The sequence below is a fragment of the Astyanax mexicanus genome, chromosome 22, assembly GCF_023375975.1.
Source record: "Astyanax mexicanus isolate ESR-SI-001 chromosome 22, AstMex3_surface, whole genome shotgun sequence".
In the NCBI taxonomy this organism is placed as follows: domain Eukaryota; kingdom Metazoa; phylum Chordata; class Actinopteri; order Characiformes; family Acestrorhamphidae; genus Astyanax; species Astyanax mexicanus.
Window position 1 is genome coordinate 10,200,528 of NC_064429.1, and position 13,988 is coordinate 10,214,515.

At 37.4% G+C, this 13,988-nt stretch overlaps 1 protein-coding gene across 9 annotated transcripts in view; it reads right to left on the minus strand.

Moving 5' to 3' along the window:
• Positions 1–13,419, minus strand: part of acacb (acetyl-CoA carboxylase beta) — a 54,955-nt gene extending 41,536 nt beyond the window's left edge. For 4 of the 9 annotated variants that reach the window (XM_049470247.1, XM_049470246.1, XM_049470245.1 and 1 more), the window contains exons 1-3: positions 13,303–13,419; positions 8,828–9,004; positions 7,967–8,280 (exon numbers count right to left, since the gene is read on the minus strand). In XM_049470247.1, coding sequence (XP_049326204.1) covers positions 7,967–8,241 — 275 coding nt within the window. In that variant the 5' untranslated portion in view covers positions 8,242–8,280; positions 8,828–9,004; positions 13,303–13,419. Of the gene's footprint in view, positions 1–259; positions 345–3,222; positions 3,334–7,966; positions 8,281–8,827; positions 9,005–10,545; positions 10,802–12,714; positions 12,828–13,302 lie in introns of those variants that run through there. The other 5 variants (XM_049470243.1, XM_049470242.1, XM_049470244.1 and 2 more) reach the window with 5 other exon arrangements.
• Positions 13,420–13,988: the final 569 nt, after the last annotated feature.

A 13,988-nucleotide genomic window follows, 5' to 3' on the forward strand; every position in this document is an offset into this window, starting at 1 on the left:
GGATGCTCACAGAACATATTAAAAACACTCACTATCATGATTGCTCACCATCATCTTTCTATCAGAACAGCAAAGATCAAACATTACAGTAACAAAAAGAAACTACATACTGTACAGTTCTGCTCTAAACTCTAACTACACCATAAATCCAGTAATAATAAATAAAGACCCAAATGAAGAACTTCACCAGTAAATCTGACTATAACTCTCCCTTCAGACAAATTCTGTTCTAATAAAGTTTACAGCCTCAAATACATACCGGGTAAAAACCCTGAGAGCTGCCCGTCTCGCTCTCCGGCCGCCTGCTCTCTGTACCCTGCACCTCCTGCTTACTGTACTTCAAGGCTCATGGCATGGTCTCTTACGGCCAATCATGAGTAAGTGAGTAATCATCTCAGCCGGCGGGAGGAGGTTCTCGACCCCTTCATCACCGCCTGGACTTTAACACTTCCTCGACTGCTGAGAGGTGTAGCGTTTCAGCAACACAAATAACAACAGAAACAAATAATAACAAATAAATAAAATAACGCATTTAATCTGGTATACCTGACGCTGTCAGTCTGCCTGCTCTGGACTCCAACTCCCAGAATGCACTCACACCAGACCTTCCTGATTCGCTACAGCAAATATCTGTTCACACTCCCCCAGCTTCTGATTGCTCACACCTGGTCTGCTTTAGTACAAATACCCCTCTCTTTCCTTAGCTCTTCTCTGAGTATTGAATCTAGTTCACTTGCTCTTCTACTATATGTTTCTTTTGCTGTTTTCCTTTGTTACTGACTGATTTCCCACTTGCCTTAATCTCAGTATCTTTTGTTTTCCGTTGCCGACCTATTTTTGTATTTTGACTATATTTTTTACCTTGCCTTTTTTCCTGCTGGATTCCCCGTACATAAACCCATTTTGCATTGGGGTAACAGACCCTGCCTGTCCCTGACTAGCCCTGTAAGCCTAATGCTCTCAATTGGGGGGATGGCCATTTAAATGGCCTGGGGAAAATATGTACAGCAAGTCTTAATTAATGTGTACACTGTACTTTTAAGAGATCTTTAATCAAAACATCTGATACTATAATTTTAGTTGCTTAACTGGTAGATTTAATTTGGGGTCAAATAATTTGCATTTAGTAAATAATTTCAAATTAATCATATACACATATATGGTCATTCCATTGTGCAAGCTGTATGTTCCATTCTGTATGTTTGGTGCAGAATTTGATGAAAAAAACACCTCTCTGACTGTTAAGCATGGGGGTGGATGGATCATGCTTTGGGATTATGCAGCCAGTAATACAAGGAGCATTTCACTGTTAAAGGGAACGGTTAACAAACAAACAAACAAAACAAATAAGCTAACAAACAAACAAACAAACATTCCACCTCAACACAGTGCAGTAGCAGTGTTCCTGCCCGGAGAGTGCATAACAGATACACCAATATTACCCCTCAATAAATAAATTAGCTTTAATCAATTATTTTTAGCATATAAAAGCACATATATGATATAAGTGTAGCTGAGGGAGAAAACAGACTGCTGTCTGGTGCAGCTGGAGAGGTTAAAAGGCCGTGTGATTTCTCCAGCTGGCTCTGACACCAGGCTTTGATACTGGAGTAGCTGACGACCGAGATCCGCATTCAACAAGTCAACCAGCACAGCATGTTCTAATGCAACACAGAACCCAACCTGATACACATACTCAACTTAACAAACCAAAATATGCTTTATATTTCAGGTTCTTCAAAATAGAGTCACCTGGAATTCAGTTCTTTCAGTTAACAGCTGTGCTGAACTCATCAAGAGTTAATTACTTGAATTTCTTGTCTCTTAATAAAGTGTTTAAGAGCATCAGTTAAAGTAAAGTAGTGAAGAGGTAGAGTTACAGGTATACAGTGAATAGTGAATATTTGAGTAATGTTCGAATCCAGATTATGAGAAGCAAAAACTACTCAATTAAATAAATACAAAAATACTTTAAGTAGGTCTGTCAGTTGCAGTAACAAAAAAAGACCATCAAAAGCATTAGAAGGATGAAACTAGCACTCATCAGGACCGCCCCAGGAACGGAAGAGTAAGAATTTCCTCTGTTGTACAGAATAAGTTCATCAGCTGAGTTACCAGCCTCAGAAACCGCTAGTTAAAAACAGCATCTCAGGGCAAGTATTTTGGTTTGGATGACTTCAGAATGTATTTGTATTTATTTACAATGTAGGAAAATAATGAAGGAAATCAGAAACTAAAGATACATTACACAATTATTACTGTCTCCCTCTTAAAATGCAGGGAAAAGTACCAGCATTTACATTTTTAATCGTTTTAATCAGGATTTTAATCACAATTAATCAAAAGAATATTGTTATGATTTATTCTATAAGAGACTGACAGCGCTAATATGAATGTAATTTAATTTCGCAAACTCTAATATTGATTATTTCTAAAATGCTGCCACTATGATTGAGAAATTGTTGGTTCGAATCCTTATCATGCAGCTTGCGGTCATCAGCTGCCGGAGCCCTGAGAAAGCAACATTTGTCCTTGCTCTCTCTGGGTGGGTACAGTAGATGGCGCTCTCTCTTTCCCCTCATCACTCCTAGGGTGATGTGGATCAGCACAAGGCTGCGTCTGTGAGCTGATGTATCAGAACCGAGTCGCTGCATTTTCCTCCGAGAGTTAGCTAATTGACCTAGCTAAACTGCGGAGAAAAATCTTTGCAATTGTAATTAATCCAAGAACATTGTTGCAATTAATCTGATAAAAAAAGTTTTTAATCAATTTTTAATCGATTGACACCACTAGTAAGTAGAAAGTCTAGACTAGAAAGTCTAAACTGAAGGCAGTCTGAAGTTCCTCCACATTTCAGGAGTTCATCCACACTCCAGGAGTTCCTCCACACTTCAGGAGTTCCTCCACACTTCAGGAGTTCCTCCACACTTCAGGAGTTCCTCCACACTTCAGGAGTTCCCTGGATGTGCGGTGGGAACAGACGGGGTTGGGGAACATTATGCAGATGTTCTGCTCCTCAGACTGAGCTGAGAGTTCGGTTCTCTGCAGGAATCTGAGGTTCTGCACATGTGGAAAAGTTCAACTTAGCTTTGCAGATGTTTTACAGCCATTAGAACACAGAGACACTGAGTTCCCTCGGCCTGAACGCTGGATCTGCACCAGCCTGGCCTGAGATAAAATCCAGATAAAGCTCAGATAAAGTTCAGATAATGTTCTACTGACCTTCTGAAGTCCTGAAACCAGCCGAGAGCGGGCCACCCGTCTCCGTCCATGACACAGACTCGGACCTCCGGACCAGAACCACTAAAGAATAGACCTCCAACTTCTTTCCTGCTTTCTCTTCCTCCCTCTGTTCCTCCCCTCTTTATTTTCCCTCCCTCTCCCTCTCTCTCTCTCTCTCTCTCTCCCCTCCCCCACATGGACCAAAACAACTGTGTGAAGCTCAAACACGTGGCTCTTTTAAAACACACACACACTGTGTCACTACTGAGAGTGTGTGTGTGTGTGTGTGTGTGTGTGTCACAGTAATAGCCCTGCAGGAAATTCAACACCACACACACACACACACACAAACCCTGAAACTACCTTCAATGCTGTACAAGTCATAAACAGAAGACTTTTATTTTGCCTTTCTGTAACACATGCTCTTAATGCTGCCCTTGTAAAAAAGGAAGTATACTTAAAAGCACTAAGAGTATGTACAAATTAGATAAAGAATACTAAAAGTGCATTTAAAAAAAGTATATTTAATAAATGTGAATATGAAAATATACATTAAATATACTTTCTCTGTATTTCCATAAACCCATTTTTAAGCAATACGCTTTAAATTAAATGCTCTGTTAATAGAAAAAATACAGCTATAAAAAAAAGAAATTTGATGATCAAAATGATCTATTTTTATTTTGCAATGTATGTTTGAGTAAAATGAACAGTTTTAATTTCTTCCAAATTCCAAATAAAAATATGGTCATTAAGAGCATTTATTTGCAGAAATGTGTTTATAGTTATTTAGAAACGACAATAATAATGTTTTAACTCAGGAAGAGTTCAGAAAACAAGATTTGGTGGAATAATCACAGCTTTCATGTGTCTTGTCATGCTCTCCACCACCAGTCTTACACTCTGCTTTTGGGTGTCCATCTTTGCACTTCAGCTTTGTTTGATGGCTTGTGACCATCTGTCTTATTTAATTGCATTAAAGAGGTAAACTTTTTTTTTTTTTGGAATTTTGGAAAAACGTTGTCAGTCCCTAAACCCATACATCACCCAGTGCCCTTTTTTAGCCGTTTTCAAATTTGAGCTGAGGGTGGAGTCAGCTAAAATTAGAGGATTTAGTTACCATTTAAGTAGTTTTGAACCCAGTACTTATAATCTTTAATCTTTTACTTAAAAAGTAAAAAGCTTGAGTTGATACTGGGAAAATGTATAATTTTTACATTGACAGCACTAACATCTAAACAATGGAATCAAATCATACACAATAAAGCTCTTTATTGCTAAAATATAAGGGACAATATGGACAATAGAATGTTTTGTAATAATGATATTAATCAGTAAAATTGTGTTTTTACCCATAAACCCCTCAGTGGAGAATAAAAACACTGGGTTAGCTTATTCTCCTCACACATTCTCCACAGCGCTGCAGGAGAAAGTCCTGAATTCCTCTTTTCACACTGACCTGAGAGACATGCAGAGCTGTGGAGCTGAATGCTAACCAAGCTCAGCACAGACAGAACTGACCCGAGCTAAATAAAAACAACACATTTAATCTCTTTATTACATACAACTCATTAACTCTATAGTGGTGCATTATAAACCCAATGCTACTAATTATACACTAACGATACGCCAACATTACACTAATGATACACTAACTATACAATAACAATACACTAACATTGACGATAAAGAGAAAATCTCAATACTGTAATTAAGGGCTGGGCGATATTGTAAAAAATTAGTTTTTTTGATTAATATTCAAATATATGGGCGATTCTCGATTTCGATTTTTAGTTCTTCGATGCATTAGAGGCTATTGTTAAATTACATTTAATTTCTACAGTTAGTAGTTATTTTAAACAAATAGTAGTAATAGTCAACCTTCATTAATCAAATTAATTCCACTAACCTCCCAAGCTCTACTGTGATTCTGCAATACTCTATATACTGCAAAGACAATTCACTACTATACTTCTCAGCATCTGTTTTACTGTGTAACATAAGCTTAAAATAGGGCCCATAGTCTGGGTTAAAGCTGGGCAATATGGGCCAAAATAAATATTATGATATTTTAAGGTACTTTGTAAGAGTGATATTCTTGATGATATGACAAACTGACAAAATACTAAAAAAGATGTTCTTAATTTTAAGAATATACTATTACTACAACAAAAAAAAAAATGTGTTAACGTTTTGTTTATTATAAGTGTTAGTTTTTTTTTTAACGATACTTCTCAGTATCTCTTTTGAAACTGTGTAACATAAGCTTAAAATAGGGCCCATAGTCTGGGTTAAAGGTGGGCAATATGGGCAAAAAACAAAGTATCATGATATTTTTAGGAGTGATATTCTTGGACATATAACAAAACATTGAAAAAGATGTTCTTAATTTCAATAATATAATATTATACCATTAAAAACATGTTAACGGTTCGTCTATTATATAAGAGTTCATCTTTTTAGGGCTGCACGATACTGGAAAAAAAAATACATGACAATATTTTATTGTTCTGCCCCATATATATATTGTGATATCAAAATAAAATACAGGAATTACCACAAATATATAATATTACACATTGCACAAAACATTGAAAGTCTTGCAATGTGACTACTGCACTTGACTACTGTGTACATTGCGATGGCCATGCTGAAATATATATATATATATATATATATATATATATATATGTTATATATTAAATATATTGTACAGCCCTAGTTCATTTTGTAAACACCAGTAACTTAACAATATTAAATGAATAAACAAACTGTTACTAATTTAACTTTTTTTAAAGTACAGACATTAAAAAAATACATTAAAAACAGATCAAATCAAATATTGATATTTAATGCATTAGTATTGATAACGTATCACAAGCCAAAACTATACTATACATATCTCCCACCCCTAGTGTGAATCAATACCACGTATCTCCACTCAATATCCTGTATTAATCCCCTGCTCCTGCCTCGTTCTCACCTCTCGGCTCAATCAGATTCACCTCCATGCTGCTGCAGCGTGAAGCTCAGGAGAAGCTCTGAGTCCTGCAGCTCTCAGGACCTGCAGCAGCAGCAGCAGCAGCAGCAGGTGACTCAGGGTTCAGGCCCTGATGACCCTCAGTGTGACTGCGAGTGCAGGGGAACTGATTCAGGACCAGGACTCAGCCCGTGTTTACACTGCGTTCAGAACGCTGGCCCAGATTCTTTCCACGGGTCAGAAAAACACATTTACCTTCCCTCAGCGTCTCTATCTACGGTATTCAGGAGGACAAACAGCCGGGGGGAAGCAGGGGACACGGTGTTTCTGCCAAACCCTGCCTCATCGCTGCTGCTCACACTCAATGTCAGACAGGAGAGCTTCCATTAATAGTGCAGAGACGCACGGCATGCACTAATAACGCACGTCTGAGCACGTGCACAGGTCATGTGACCGGGAGTCAGGCTGAGAGTGACCATTACAACCTTCAGGGCAGCGTTTCAGGACTTATACTTATATTTAGCACAACAGCACCATCCTCTGGCACAGCCACACACTCACCAAAACCTCCTTTAATACATAGAACTCTATTTTACACCCTACATACGGCTCGTCACAATGCTCATTGCTATCTTACACCCCCCACATTCCACCTGCCTTGTTTAAATAGCAATGGTGGTTCTAAAAATATATCTACGCTGATGAATGATGTAGTGGTGTGGAAATGATGCGTGTTCAGTCAACAATAAGACGTTCATTGCTATCTTGGCAGCACAGGCACTCCTAAGCATGCATCCTCATAGCAGTGCACAAACCCAACAACTTTTACATCAACAATAAACAGAATAGTAAATAAAATAACATTGCTGTTCCCGTAAATGAGCTGCTGGAGCTCCTTCACAGCGTCAACCAGCAGCTCAGTTTCCTCTGCTGAGAAGAGTTTGTTGAACACGTCCAGGTAGCTGCACCGTTAAAATAGCAATCCGCCAAAGTCAGAGCTCACCTGACACTTAAGACACTCGAATTGGTTTATTTCACGTTACGCCCAAAATTAACCACACCCATGATTTATTAAGAGAATTAGTACATGACTTTTGCTAAACGTCAAACCTTGTAAGGTGTACTTTTCCCATCGTTATGATAGCAAAGACATATTGATACACCCTAAATCAAGCTGCACAGTGCACTGTTTCTCTATATAACGGTAAAATAAGGCCCATAGCCTGGGTTAAAGTGGGCAATATGGGCCAAAAATAATGTCATGATATTTAAAGGTATTTTCGCATACTACAAAAGAAAATGTATTGTGTTGGGTATGCAAAGAAATAGTTATTTTTACACCATTAACAAGTTCTACCAATAAAATGTGGAGCTGCTCTGAGCTTGATGATGGTGTATAAATAGCCCCTATCTCTAGTATTGTTAGCATTTTAGGTGGGAGCATCAGCTAAATGCGCTGTAATTGGGAATGCTGGGGGAGAGCGGAGGTGGGTTATTCAACAAAAAATTGTACTTTTTATCATGTTTTGCTACAACCCAAGTCCATTTCACACCTGATTTCTCCTTTAAATGTCCTATACCACTTTCTGGCCTTGCCATGAGCACGCTGACCAGTGTACAGCCACACTCGCAAGATAGCACCACACAACTTATACAAATATGGGCGTTCCCATGCCATCCTGTGAGTTTACACTTCATGATCAGTTTCCATCTTCTAAACATAGATGTTGGTGAACGTTAGCGAGTGCTAAAGCAGAATCCTACCTCATGCTGAGGGACGGCTGGGGTGGCGCCGGCGTCTCCTGTGAAGCAGAAGCAGAGGATTCTGGGACGGCTGGTTTTGGGGGTTTGGGAGGCTCTTCATCAGACGAGTTATCTTCTGACGCCCCCAGGATGAACTTCAACCTCTCTCTGGCTTCTTCTGTGGTTCTGAATCTGGGCCTGGAGGTTGCTGTAGGAGCTGCTGACGGTTCCATGGCTTCTGATTGGCTGGACTGATGATCAGCTGGACTGTGATTGGGCAGTGGAGGTTTATTCATGTTTTCTGAGGCTGTTTATGAACACAGCACTCTCTCAGCCTGTGAGTAAATAAGAGATGGAGGTATATTAGTGTAAATGTACAAAATCAGGTTAACACAGGTTAATACATTAACTGTCCTAAAATATGAATTTTAGTGTATTGTAAATAAGGCTACAATAAGGCTAAATGGAAGCAGACGTCTCTAAAAGCTCTGAAAGCTCATTACAGAACATCCTCACACCAGCTGATTAATAATAGACACTTTTATTTATTACCACAGCACCACTGAAGTTTGATTTTACTGGTGTTGTAAAATTAAGTATTGCTAAAGGCTAAACCCTAAACAATTTTTTTCATTAATAGCTAAAATGTATATAAAACACTGGTTCCATTTCCCCACCAATGTAAGTAAGTTTCTCTACAATAAGGATCTGCTTTATCCTGGTAGAGACAGCAGATAGCGCTGTCTTATCCTTTAAATTCAGCATGAAAATGGAAATCATGTGACTGAGGTCATAAGTTGAGATGCCTTGAAGAGATCACCTCAGTGTTCAGACTGAGTAAAGGTTGTGATGTAACTGAGCTCATGTTCCTCCTCTTCATACCTCTGAGTGTTCAGCTCTGCTGCTGTAAACTCCTGCTCTCTTACATCAGACCCTCAGAGGAGGCATCTAAACAAGCGTCCACCTTAAAACAGCAGAGTTCAGAGCCTAGAGGAGACCAGGATACAGTGTTCAGGCCATCAGCAGGGCCATCAGAAAGACTCTGGAAGCTTCTGTAGTCTGCAAGAGAAGAAAACACAATCAAAGATATTAAATTTAATTAAACTTAATGACAAATTCTCTCCAATACTGAGAACTTCCATTTTAGTTAAATTAAATTTTATTTATATAGCGCTTTTTATGAAAAATGTAGTCACAAAGCAGCTTTACTGAGTTACTGTACATAGACTGTTGTCAGGGTTTTAATCAGTCAGTGGAGCACCTGTACTTCTCACCCGCAAGATAGAAACCAGATATTTACCTGAACACACCTCACTTCCAGACCACGACACTAAAAAAATCAGTGTAGATATATTCCTAACAACGCTATTTTAATATGTAAAAATAGTCTAAATTGTGACGTGCCTTATGTAGGGTATACGATAGGTTTGTGATTAAATTTTGGAAGATAAGAATTATTTTCTGCACTTTATACTGTTAGACATTTTGATGAATGGAATTATAGAACTTTATAAAACAAACACTTTAAATTATTGAGCAACAAAGTGTGTATAATTCAAAAACTAGGGTCTTTAAAAAGAAATACATAAAAAAACCCAAAAGAAAAATATCCTACTGCTTTTTAAATAAAGATGTTAAAGTGTTAAAGACGTAAAATAAAAAAATAAAAAAACATACATTAGACTGTTTTGAGTGCAGAAACTCTCACAAATGGCTGGCAAACAGTTGTAAAGTCTGTAAATGTCTTAAAACAGACATTTGCAACATCTATAACATGGACAAACACTGAGCAACTCGAGCAGCTTGTACAAAATAAAAAAGCTGCACACATTGATCTTTAAAATAACTGTACATTCATAATAATCAAGGCAAAATGTTCTACTTATCGAGGTATTGATTCAAGATCACATCGTCCAGCACTACTCACAAATACCATAAGTGATTAAAAGGGGGGGTGGAGCTGGTAAAAACTTTACATTTGGAATACAACTCAAAGGTCTTAATGCTAAATATACCCAAAACATGCCTTACACGTCACTAATTACCCAATTAAAATCGGCGGCGCGGTGGCGCGGTGGGTAGCACTTCCGCCTCACAGCAAGACGGCCTGGGTTCGATTCCCGGCTGGGGCGACCCTGGTCTTTCTGTGTGGAGTTTGTACGTTCTCCCCGTGTCTGCGTGGGTTTCCTCCGGGTTCTCCGGTTTCCTCCCACAGTCCAAAGACGGCACGTTCAGGCTAATTGGAACTTGATTGAAATTGCCCCTTAGGTGTGAGTGTGTGAGTGAATGTGTCTGTGTTTGTCTGTGTCTGTCTGCCTTGCGATGGCTTAGATCATAGAACCTTGTGATTAGACAGTACCTTTCCTGCCGCGAGATAGCCGACGAGCTGATGTGGCGTTAAACTCGACTACCCAACCCAACCCAATTAAAATCAAAAGAGTTCTTACTAAAGCAACAGTGAAAATTAATTTTAGTCTGAAAACCCTGAGATAAAGTGAGTGATCTCCAGATTTGGACACAAATTTGAGTTAAAAACAATAAGCAGTTCAGTTCTACAGGCTTTTATACAGTGTTAGGCTGAGTTAAACAGATCTGCTTACCTACAGAGATCCATACTGATCAGAAGTTCCCAATAGAATCTATAACAACTGGATACAAAGGTCTAAAAACGCTCCTCAGAAGAAACAGATCCACATGTCTGAAGGCTGAACCGGCATGGTCTGTCCCCTCAGCCCGATCGTATTCTACCCCCCTGCCCCGAGAGCCTGACCTCACAGTGTTTATTTACAGCCCTCCCCCCTCTGTCCTGCAGACCAGACCCTCAGCAGGAACGCTACCAGACCTTCAGACCTAGTAGTATCTTCAGTATCACCTTCAGTATCGATATTTATCTATTAGCTTAGATATAAAAATTGGTGTCAGAAGTGGTTCATTTTTATTTATATATGTTCACCAGTGCCGAGTCATGACTGAAATATAAACCTCAATTTGGTTTCCTGATTCAAATTTTCCGGTCCACCTTAAATGCTGCATTAGTTACAGCGTGGCGCTGGTGCAGGACAGTGTGCACTGCTGCGATATTTAAGGTGGAACGGAATAATTCTGATAAGAAACTAATATTAGCTTAAAATAAACACCAGCATGTTTATTTAACAGTAGTTTATTCCTTTACTGATCTTACAGCAATGCTTATTTCACATGTTAAACAGGAAACAAACAGAGATATAGTATAAATATGATGGATATGATGTTTATTATGAAGTTGTTTATATTGTGGATTGGTTAACAGTAACAGAAACAGACAGCTGGTGTTTTAGAGCTCTTCATGTCCTCAGTTTTAGTGTGTTAATCCTTCAGACCACTGGGGTGTAAGAAAATACTGATGTATCAAAGTATCGCGATAAAATGCAGTATCCATATTTACCTAGTAGCTTAGATATAAAAATTGGTGTCAGAAGTGGTTCATTTTGTGTTGTGATCAAACCATGACCACTAGGTGGCAGTGTTGTACTCTTTCATTAGATCCCAGTCAGTGTTCTGACTGGATGAAAAAGTAAACTCCTTGTTTATTCAGATTTAAAAATATGTGTTTCAATATTATAACAGTTTTAAACAATTTTAAACAATTGCAATATATTGTGTTGTTTATAGCATCGCAATTTAATGTGATGTATTGAATCGTAACCCCTGTATAATTCATGATACTTATCTTACCAATATAAGCGCCAATATATGCCAACACAATGCACACTAGGGATGGGCGATATGGCTCTAAAATAATATCACAATATCTCAGGGTATTTTTGCGATAACGATATACTTGGCGAAATAGGAAAACTAAAATAATTCATTCATTTCAGGAATAAAGTATAATAGTATAACAGTATAATAGTATAATCATAATGTGGCAAAATAAATAATATAGCATAAAATAATATAATGCAGCAAAAAATATTGCAGAATATTTAGTGCATGCATATAAACTGCAATCTAAAACAATTATACAATTCACAGCTTCATAGTAAATAATAGACTACTTTTAAGACAAAACAGCCCTATTATCACAATATGGATTTTTAATATCATGATATTTCTGTGTCACGATATATTGTATACAATATAATATTGCCCACCCCTAGTGCACACACACACACACACACACACACACAACATATGGTATTATTTATGCATTTATTATTTTTTTCCTCCATTTTTTCCTCCAAAATCTTACAATAGCTTATCTTATGATACATGTGAGTAAGTTTAAAAGTAATTTCTATTTACCTTTTTAATTTTGGTTATTTAATTATTTGTTAATTTAATTTTTCATTGTGTGTTATCGTGATTGTCAATAACTGAAGTGTAATGAATAATCTAAATAATTTTAATTTACTTGTTTTATTTCTCTTCTCAATTTTAAAGCTGTCGTTCTCACCTGTTTGCTTGTACAACAATTGGAGTGACATAAATAGAGATACAAATTATTATTATTATTATTATTATTATTATCATTATCTTGCCAGTATATGATGAACATTTTCTTATTTTAAATCAGTTTTACTTGTCTTGGTGTCCTTTTTCTAGTATTTTTCATATTTTAACTGCCTGTGAGAGTAATTTCCTTATGTTTTTAAACAATTTTTACATTACATTGAGTTTTATTAGTGTCAATATCTGTTGTACTTTTATATTTTACTAATTTAACTCTAAATCTATCAGTATATTTTTTGCAGTATGTATATTAATGCTGTATTTATAGCAGGTCTTACCTGTGTGAGAGTGTACCTGTCCGGCTGTGCTGTAGTGGAAGTGGGTGAAAGGTCAGCTGAGGCTGAGTTCACTATCAGTTCACTATCAGTTCACACAAACACACAGCAGCTAAATGTGGCAGCGAGGAAGCAAAGGTCACACATGCTGCAGTTTAGCACACTAAAACTGAGGACATGAAGAGCTATAAAATACCAGCTGTCTGTTACTGTTACCTTTAACCAATACACAATATAAACTACTTAATTTTAAACAACATATTAATCATATTTATACTATATCTCTGTTTATTTCCTGTTTAAATGTGAAATAAGCATTGCTGTGAGCTCAGTGAAGGAATAAACTACTGTTAAATAAACATACTGGTGTTTATTTTAAGCTAATATTAGTTTCTTATCGGAATTATTCTGTTCCACCTTAAATATCGCAGCAGTGAACGCTGCCCTGCACCAGCGCAACGCTCTAACTAATGCAGCATTTAAGGTGGACCGGAAAATTAGAATCAGGAAACCAAATTGATCTTCATATTTCAGTCCTGGTTCGGCGCAGGTGAACAGATATAAATGAGGACTCTGAGGGATAATATTCACCTGTTCTGACTCAGGTAATCAGTCAGTCTCTGCGCTCCGTCCATCTGCAGCTCAGCAGGTGAAAAGGAGCCCATGCTGCTGCAGCAGCGGACCAAAACAAGCCTGCGGGCGCGTCCCATTACACTACCATCCTCACTGCTCAGGCTGCGGGCGCGTCCCATTACAATCTCATCCTCACTCCTCCTCCAGTATTTCTCTTCTTTTTTATCAGCAGTATTTAACCATTTTATCTGCCTGTGAGAAGTTTTTTTTTTTTCATATTTTATTTTCAGGTTTATCTTTTATATGGGAGTCACATTACAGTATTTATCATTTCCTGTGTATGAGAATCATGTCCTTATTTTAATAAATTTATTTTTAATCATTAGTTGCTTGTCTATGAGCGTCATTTAAGATTATTTATATTTTTGAATAGATTTTGGCAATTCCAACCAGTTTATAAGAAACACTTTTTTTTTTTTTAATAAAAACGAGTCTGCAGGCCCATCCCATTACACTATGATCATCACCCCTCAGTCTGAAGTGTGTATAGGGTTGCCACCCATCCCATAAAATATGGAACCATTCTTTAATTGACAGTTAAATGTTTTTTATAAATATATTATATGCCAATTAAAGAACAAATCATACTAATGGATTAACAGTTAATTAATAAATAAATGTTATATAAACATATATAAATTTAG